General features: G+C 42.4%; 1 protein-coding gene across 1 annotated transcript in view; it reads left to right on the top strand.

Annotated features, from left to right (window-relative positions):
• Positions 1 to 1532: 1532 nt before the first annotated feature.
• LOC145341191 (uncharacterized) overlaps positions 1533 to 8992 on the top strand; it is a 78540-nt gene continuing 71080 nt past the window's right edge. The window contains exon 1 of the mRNA XM_080186119.1: positions 1533 to 1710. Within this exon, the coding sequence (XP_080042245.1) occupies positions 1668 to 1710 (43 nt within the window). The 5' untranslated portion in view covers positions 1533 to 1667. The remainder of the gene's footprint in view (positions 1711 to 8992) is intronic.

The raw sequence follows: 8992 nt of genomic DNA, 5'->3' as shown, positions 1-8992 counted from the left end.
TTCCTGCCAGAGTTTACCATCGTAAGAAGACTCACAGCACCAGGTTAGAGTCCAGTCAGCTTATCTGATAGTAACCTCACAAGCTACCAACCACGTAAATAGTGCTCTTTCTGACATTCAATCAAAAACCTCGAATGAATGCAACGTTGAAAAAGGCCCAATTTTCCAAGTGTTACTTTTAGTGTTAGCATTTCCTCAGATTAGATAAATCTACATGTAATAAAGAACAAGAGTGAAGAACAGTACAGCACAGGAACTGGCCCTTCAGCCCTCCAAGCCTGCACTGCTCATGCGCCCAACTAGATCATTCGTTTGTATGCCTCTATTCCCAGTCTGTTCATGAGGCTATCTAGATAATCTTAAATGATCCTAGCGTGTCCACCTCAACCACCTTGCTTGGCAGTGCATTCCAGGCCCCCACCACCCTCTGTGTAAAATACGTCCCCCTGACATCTGTGTTGAACCTTGCCCCCTTTACCTTGAACTTGTGACCCCTTGTGTTCGTCACCTCCGACCTGGGAAAAAGTTTCCCACTGTTCATCCTATCCATGCCCTTCACAATTTTATACACCTCTATTAGGTCATCCCTCATCCTCCATCTTTCCAGGGAGAACAACCCCAATTTAGAACATAGAACATAGAACATAGAACTTACCCAATCTCTCCTCATAGCTAAGACCGTCCATACCAGGCAACATCCTAGTAAACCTTTTCTGTACTCTCTCCAAAGCCTTCACATCCTTCTGGTAGTGCGGCGACCAGAACTGGACGCAGTATTCCAAATGTGGCCTAACCAACGTTCTATATAGCTGCAACATCATATGCCAACTTTTATACTCTATGCCCTGTCCAATAAAGGCAAGCATGCCATATGTCTTCTTCATTACCCTCTCCAAATGTGCTGCCACCTTTAGGGATCTGTGGGCTTGCACACCCAGGTCCCTCTGTGTATCTATAGTCCTGATTGTTCTGCCATTTATTGTATTGCTCCTCCCTAAACGATTTAGGGATTTATTGTTACGCTCCTCCTCCATAATCTCTCTAAAGCCTTTGAATAGTGTGGAGCTCAATATGCCAGTGTTCAAAATTATTAAGGTTATATTGTTCTGTTCCAAGAGGCAATGATAAGTTTATATCAAGCCCAGAGAGTGCTGTGCAGTGTGTGTATACTTTGCTCCAGTAGGCTTGTTTTCAAAGATTTTGTATCAGACTTCTGAAGGAAGCTTTGACACCATAGCTCCTGTCACCCATAATAGGAAGATTTATATTCTGTACACACAGCACAAATGCAGAGACATTGATACAGACACGCACAGGTTCACTCCTTATTTAGCACAGTTATTTACAGTTCCAGGACTCTAATGGTGAGTTCAAATATAGCAAGAATAAATAAGCTGTGGGTGGTGTCTTGCTATTTAGCACAAGGGTCTTGATGAAGTTTTCAAGACCAGATAAAAACAAATATTAATTAACTCCGGCTACGCACATTCACTGCAGCATTAATGCCTGAACAAAGCCAGTCATTCCCAGAGGTATTGGGACTCCAGTAAAGATCCTACTCCCATCATCCCCACAGCTACTTCAGAGCTCTCAGCAATCAGATAAATGAAGTGTTCTTCTCAGCAGTCACTTGAGAGATTACTTTGGACAATTGAAAACCCTTCGGGATGTCACAGCAGCTGGAGTCTGGAAGGTGCCTGATGTATGAAGGTAACTACCTGGGAAAGTGATTTGGAACACTCAACCCCAGTTATAGAGTCATAGAGGTTTACAGCATGGAAACAGGCTCTTCAGCCCAAACTTGTCCATGTCGCTCAGTTTTTACCACTGAACTAGCCCCAGTTGCCCACATTTGGCCCATATCCCTCTATATTCATCTTAAACATATAACTGTCTAAATGTTTTTTAAAAGAGAAAATTGTACCTGCTTCTACTGCTGCCTCTGGCAACTCATTGCAGACACACACACCAGCCTCTAAGTGGAAAAAAATTGCCCCTCTGAACCCAGTTGTATCTCATCCTTCTCACCTTAAACCCTTTTAGTTTTAGACTCCCCTACCTTTGTGGAAAAGTGTTGACTATCTAACTGATCTATACCCCTCATTATTTAATAGACTTCTATAAGATCACCCCGAAGCCTCCTACGCTCAAGGGAGAAAAGTCCCAGTCTATCCAGCCTCTCCTTATAACTCAAACCATCAAGTCCCAGTAGTATCCTAGTAAATCTTTTCTGCACTCTTTCTAGTCTAAAAATATTCTTTCTATAATAGGATGACTAGAACTGCACACAGTATTTCCAGGTGTGGCTTGACTAATGTCTTGTACAACGTCAACAAGACATCCCAACTCCTTGCTCTGATCAATTAAAGCAAGCATGCTGAATGCCTTCTTCACCACCCTATCCTCCTGTGACTCCACTTTCAAGAAACTATGAATGTGTACCCTTAGATCTCTTTGTTCTCTAACGCACCCCAGTGCCCTATCATTAACTGAGTAGGTCCTGACCTGATTCAATCTACCAAAATGCATCACCCTCATATTTATCTAAATTAAACGCCGTCTGTCATTCATCGGCCTACTGTCCCAATTGATCAATTGCAATCCTAGATAACCTTCTTCACTGCCACTATGCCATCAATCTTGGTATCATCTGCAAACTTACAAACATGCCTCCTAAATTCTCAGCCAAATCAATAATACAAATAACAGTGGACCCAGCACCAATCCCTGAGGCCCATCACTGGTCACAGACCTCCAGTTTGAAAAATAACCCCCAACAATCACCCTCTGTCTTCGGTCATCTAGCCAATTTTGTATCCAATTGGTTACCTCACCCTGGGTCCCATGAGATGCAACAACCTACCATGTGATACCTTGCTAAAGTCCATGTAGACAACAACAACTGCACTTCCCTCATCTATCTTCTTGGTCACTCTTTCAAAAAACTCAATCAAATTCATGAGACATGATTTTCCACTCACAAAGCCATTCTGGCTGTCCCTAATCAGCCGTTGTGTCTCCAAATGCCTTTAGACCCTATATCTCAAAATACTTTCCAACAACTTACTCAGTATAGACGTTAGGTTCCACATTCTGTAATTCCAAGCTTTTCCCTGCAGCCCTTCTTAAACAAAAGCACCACCCTCTGAGTGAAAAACTTACCCCTGACATCTCCTCTGCACCTAATCCCCAGCACCTTAAACCTGTGTCCTCTTGTGGCAGCCATTTCAGTTCTGGGGAAAAGCCTCTGAGAATCCACCTGATCAATACCTCTCATCATTTTATGCATCTCTATCCGGTCCCCTCTCATCCTTCATCCTTTAAGGCAAGATAAATTTCTGAACAGTAAAGAAATTAAGGGTTATGGTAAGCAGGCAGATAAATGGAGCTGAGTCCACGAAAAGATCAGCCATGATCTTATTGAATGGTGGAGCAGGGTTGAGAGGCCAGATGGCCTATTCCTGCCCCTTGTTCTTATGTTCTTAATGCGGCAACCCATCCTTTCCAGGTATTAATCTAATCAGCCTTTTCTGAACTGCTTCTAATGCATGTAAATCATTCCAAAAATGGGATGAACAATACTATACACAGTATCCCAGATACTGTCTCCCCAATAACCTCTATAACTGAATCAAAAACTCTCTTTTTTGTATTCAGTTCTCTTTGCAATAGAACAAAACTTCACACTGCATCTCAGACGTTTGTAATCTCCCACCGTTATGCGTTAGTTAATTTTCCCTGTCAAAATGAACAATTTCACATTTCTATATATTAAACTCCTTTTGCCAGATCTTTGCCCATTCACATAAACTATTTATATCCCTTTGTAGCATTCTTACATCCGCTTCACAACTTGCTCCCCTACCTATCATTTTGTCATCAGAAAATGTTACAATCATACCTTCATCCCAGTGATTCATATAAATTGTAAAAAGTTGAGTTTTTATTGAGCTTTTTCAGCTTTAAAGTGAGACAACAGCTCACTAAAACACAAGAAAGAGGAGTTCAGCATGTCAACATTCTAAATCCTTAGCTGAAAAGACAAAATGTACACGTACAGGATTCTAAATTTGAAACCAAAACCAATAAGCAAACAGAAAGAAACATATTCACCCTGTACCAGAACTGGAAAAACTGAAAAGACCAGCAACTTCAGGAAGCGTAAAGGAGAACGTGCCCCTGTCTACTTCAATGGGGATGAAGTAGGAAGGGTCGAGAACGTCAAGTTTTTAGGTGTCCAGATCACCAACAACCTGTCCTGGTCCCCCCATGCTGACACTATAGTTAAAAAAGCCCACAAACATCTCTACTTTCCCAGAAGGAAACTTGACTGTCACCAACTTTTTCAAATGCACCATAGAAAACATTCTTTCTGGTTGGTATAGCTCTTGCACTGCCCAAGACTGCAAGGAACTACGAAAGGTTGTAAACATAGCCAATCCATCACGCAAGCCAGCCTCCTAACCATTGACTCTGTCTACACTTCCCACTGCCTTGGCAAAGCAGGAAGCATAATTAAGAACCCCACACACCCCAGACATTCTCTCTTCCACCTTCTTCCTTTGGGAAAAAGATACAAAAGTCTGAGGTCACTCAAGAACAGTTTCTTCCCTGCTGCTGTCAGATTTTTGAATGGATTTACCTCACATTAAGTTGATCTTTCTCTATGCCCTAGCTATGACTGTAACACTACATTCTGCACTCTTTTGTTCCCTTCTCTATGAACGGTATGCTTTTCACTGTATGTTAATACATGTGACAATAATAAATCAAATCAAATCAAACAGTATCAGAAACTTTAGTATTCTAGGGAGACAACATTAACAATATCATCAGAAAATGACTCAAGATTGACACCAGCAAGAATGACTCCAGCAACAACAGGTCCAACATACACAACATTGCCTGCACAGAGTGCCATCTCAGCACTAGGAGCCACAAATGTCAAATCTATGAGATGTAGGCATAGCGTCTCACCACCTAATTGATGCCATCAACAATATTCTTAGAAAATAATATTAAAGACTCTAAGAAGGGGTTGTTTATTTCCAAAAGTCGATTTATCTTCTTTAGTTAATAAAAGTTAATGACTGGAACATTGATAGGAGCGTTGCCTTTTAAAGAGAGAGCAAAGTTATATATTACATTATCTGTGAATATCTGTAAACAGTAGGAACTAATTGTTAAATATAATTGTTCCAGCAGAGCCACAGTTCATGAGCTCGATGTGATGTCCAATAGAACTAGTTCAAACTGGTCACATATAAAAGAGAAGGAGGTGCTGGAAGTCTTAAAGTGCATCAAAATAGACAAATCCCTTTGACCTGATGAAGCGTGTCCCAGGACATTGTGGGATGCTAGGGAGGAAGTTGCAGAGTTAGTTGAATCATCGATAGTTACAGGTGAGGTGCTTGAAGATTGGAGGGTGGCAAATGCTGTGCCTTTGTTTAAGAAGGGCTGTAGGGAAAAGCCTGGGAACTACAGGCCGGCGGGCCTCACGTCTGTCATGAGTAAGTTGTTAGAAGGTATTTTGAGAGACAGGATCTAAAGGCATTTAGAGACACAAGGATTGATTAGGGACAGTCAGCATAGCTTTGTGAGTGGAAAATTGTGTCTCACAAATTTGATTGACTTTTTTGAAGGGGTAACCAAGAATGTAGATGAGGGCAGTACAGATGATGTTGTCTACATGGACTTCAGCAATGCCTTTGACAAAGTACCACATGGTAGGTTGTTACATAAGGTTAAATCTCACGTGTTCCAAGGTGAGGCAGCCAAATGAATACAAAATTTGCTTGATGATTGAAGACAGAGGATAGTTGTATAGAGCTGTTTTTCAAACTGGAGGCCTGTGACCAATAGTGCACCTCTGGGATCAATGCTGGGTCCACCGTTATTTGTCATTTATATTAATAATTTGGGTGAGAATTTAGGAAGCATGGTTAGTAAGTTTGCAGATAATACCAAGATTGATGGCATAGTGGACTGTGAAGGAGGTTATCCAGGATCAGTTGGGTCAATGACCTGATGAGTGGCAGATGAAGTTTAATTTAGATAAATGCAAGTTGATGCATTGGTAGATCAAAACCAGGGCAGGACCTACTCAGTTACTGATAGAGCACTGGGGAGAGTTATAGAACAAAGAGATCTAGGGGTAAAGGTTCACAGATCCTTGAAAGTGGAGTCACAGGTGGACAGAGTGGTGAAGGAGGCATTCAGCACACTTGGTTTCATTGGTTAGAATATTGAATACAGGAGTTCTGAGGTCTTGTTGAAGTTATACAAGACATTTATAGTTGGGTGTAGTTGGGTATAGTTGGGTGGATTAGTAAGTTTGCTGATGACACCAAAGTCGGAGGTGTGGTAGATAGTGATGAAGGGTGTCATAGTTTGCAGGAAGACTTAGACAGGTTGCAGAGCTGGGCCGAGAGGTGGCGGATGGAGTTTAATGCGGAGAAGTGTGAGGTAATTCACTTTGGTAGGAATAACAGATGTGTCGAGTATAGGGCTAACGGGAGGACTTTGAATAGTGTGGATGAGCAGAGGGATCTAGGTGTATGTGTACATAGATCCCTGAAAGTTGGGAGTCAAGTAGATAAGGTTGTTAAGAAGGCGTACGGTGTCTTGGCGTTTATTGGTAGGGGGATTGAATTTAGGAGTCGCAGCGTCATGTTGCAACTGTACACAACTCTGGTGCGGCCGCACTTGGAGTACTGTGTGCAGTTCTGGTCCCCACATTACAGGAAGGATGTGGAGGCTTTGGAGAGGGTGCAGAGGAGGTTTACCAGGGTGTTGCCTGGTATGGAGGGGAGGTCCTATGAGGAGAGGCTGAGGGATTTGGGGTTGTTTTCGCTGGAAAGAAGGCGGCTAAGAGGGGATCTTATTGAAACATATAAGATGATTAGAGGTTTAGATAGGGTGGATAGTAATAGCCTTTTTCCTCTGATGGAGAAATCTAGCACGAGGGGGCATGGCTTTAAATTAAGGGGTGGTAGTTATAGGACGGATGTCAGGGGTAGGTTCTTTACCCAGAGGGTGGTGAGGGATTGGAATGCCCTGCCTGCTGCAGTTGTAAATGCACCTAGTTTGGGGGCGTTTAAGAGATCCGTGGATAGGTTTATGGACGAGAGGGGATTGGTTTAGGTTAGTGGGTCATTGTTTTGTAACTGGTCGGCGCAACATCGTGGGCCGAAGGGCCTGTTCTGCGCTGTAATGTTCTATGTTCTATGTTCTATTTATAAGGCCATACTTAGAATACTGTGTACAGTTCTGGCCACCCTATAATAGAAAAGATACTATTAAACTAGAAAGAGTACAGAAAAGATTTACTAGGATGCTACCGAGACTTGATGGTTTGAGTAATAAGGAGAGGCTGGATGGACTGGAACTTTTTGCCCTGGAGCATTGGAGGCTTAGGGCTGATCTTATAGAGGTCTATAAAATAATGAGGGGCATAGGTCAGCTAGATATTCAATATCTTTTCCCAAAGGTAGGGGAATATCTAAAATTAGAGGGCACACATTTAAGGTGAGATGGGAGAGATACAAAAGGGTCCAGAGCAGCAATTTTTTCACGTACAGGGTAATGAGTGCCTGGAACAAGCTAGTAATAGAGGTGGATACAATTTTGATTTTTAAAAAGCAATTAGGCAATTATATGGGTAAGATGGTTATAGAGGGACATGAGTCAAATGTGGGCAATTGGGACTGACTTAGAGGTTAAAAAGTTGGGTGGAAGGGCCAGTTTCTATGCTGTAATCTTCTATGATTCTATGACTCTATGACTTATTATACAAGATAGTAGGCTGAGTTAAAGATAAAGATCTTTCCAAGTGAAAGGAGTGATTATTAGCAGAGATGGTGGGAGAGAAGTAGATGGAGGCCTCCAAGGGGCACAGGTAGCGGACAGCAGCAAACTCCTAACTCCAAATCTCTATCCTTCCTGGTGAATGATCATGGCTGACAAGAACAAATGTAATAGGTCTTTCAGAGAATCATGGAATCATAGAATCCTTACAGTGTAGAGCAGGCCTTTGGCTCATCTATGAATGTATCAATAACAATCACACCCTGGCCCTATCCTCATACCCCACGTTTTACCCTGCTAATCTCCCTGACACTAAGGAGCAATTTAGCATGGCCAATCAACTTAAACTGACATCTTTGGAGTGTCACCCACAGGAAACCTACGCAGTCACATGGGGAACATGCAAACTCCATACAGACAGTCCCCCAGGCCAATGATGCCTTCATTTTGAACCACTTTGAAGTTCTACAGGTTTTTGATGTAGCTTGACGATTACAGGGCTGGATCATCAGGGACAAAGGATAGCCCCAGAAGACATGGCTGATAATGCCAGTTCATCATTGCAGAGCGCTGTTGAGGAGAGCTGCAAGCTTCACATGTCTCCACAAGGACCGCAACTGGGCAGATGATAGGCCTCCTAAAGATGAGATTCAGATATTTTGATTGCTCAGGTTATGTTCTACAATGTCTGCAGAGAGTGGCTGCTGTAACCTACACAACTTAGTGTTACAAGGAGGATGTGGAAGAGAGATAGCTCCTGTGATAAGAAGGACAGTAAAGAGGATGGTGATGATGAGGGGTAGGATGTCATGGGGGACATTTAGAGGCCATTGCAAGGTTAGAAGAGGCAGACAGGCCTGTGACAATCTGATAGCCAAAAAATTCCAGGCAGAGTAAGCTGCTGAAACATTTCCTTCACTTTTTGGTTTTCTATCCTCTGCTGGCTGACAGGCCACAGCTCCTTTCTGATGGCAGACATTTTAGTTTGCTGTATTGTATCTTGGATTAAATTGCACTACTTAAAATCTGTCCTGATGGTTTTGTGAACCTTTGCATGCACCAAACTGTGCTGATATCCAGAACCCTAGCTCTAAATACACACACCAGGACTTACACAACATTCTGTTCTCCCATAACCTTGAATACCTTTTAGATTGGGCACGAGGATCCATAATATGGATGCCAC

This window comes from Carcharhinus amblyrhynchos, chromosome 3, assembly GCF_965287045.1.
Source record: "Carcharhinus amblyrhynchos chromosome 3, sCarAmb.v2.hapA, whole genome shotgun sequence".
In the NCBI taxonomy this organism is placed as follows: Eukaryota; Metazoa; Chordata; class Chondrichthyes; order Carcharhiniformes; family Carcharhinidae; genus Carcharhinus; species Carcharhinus amblyrhynchos.
The sequence above is the reverse complement of the archived record's forward strand: the minus strand, read 5'-3'. Positions and strand labels throughout refer to the sequence as shown.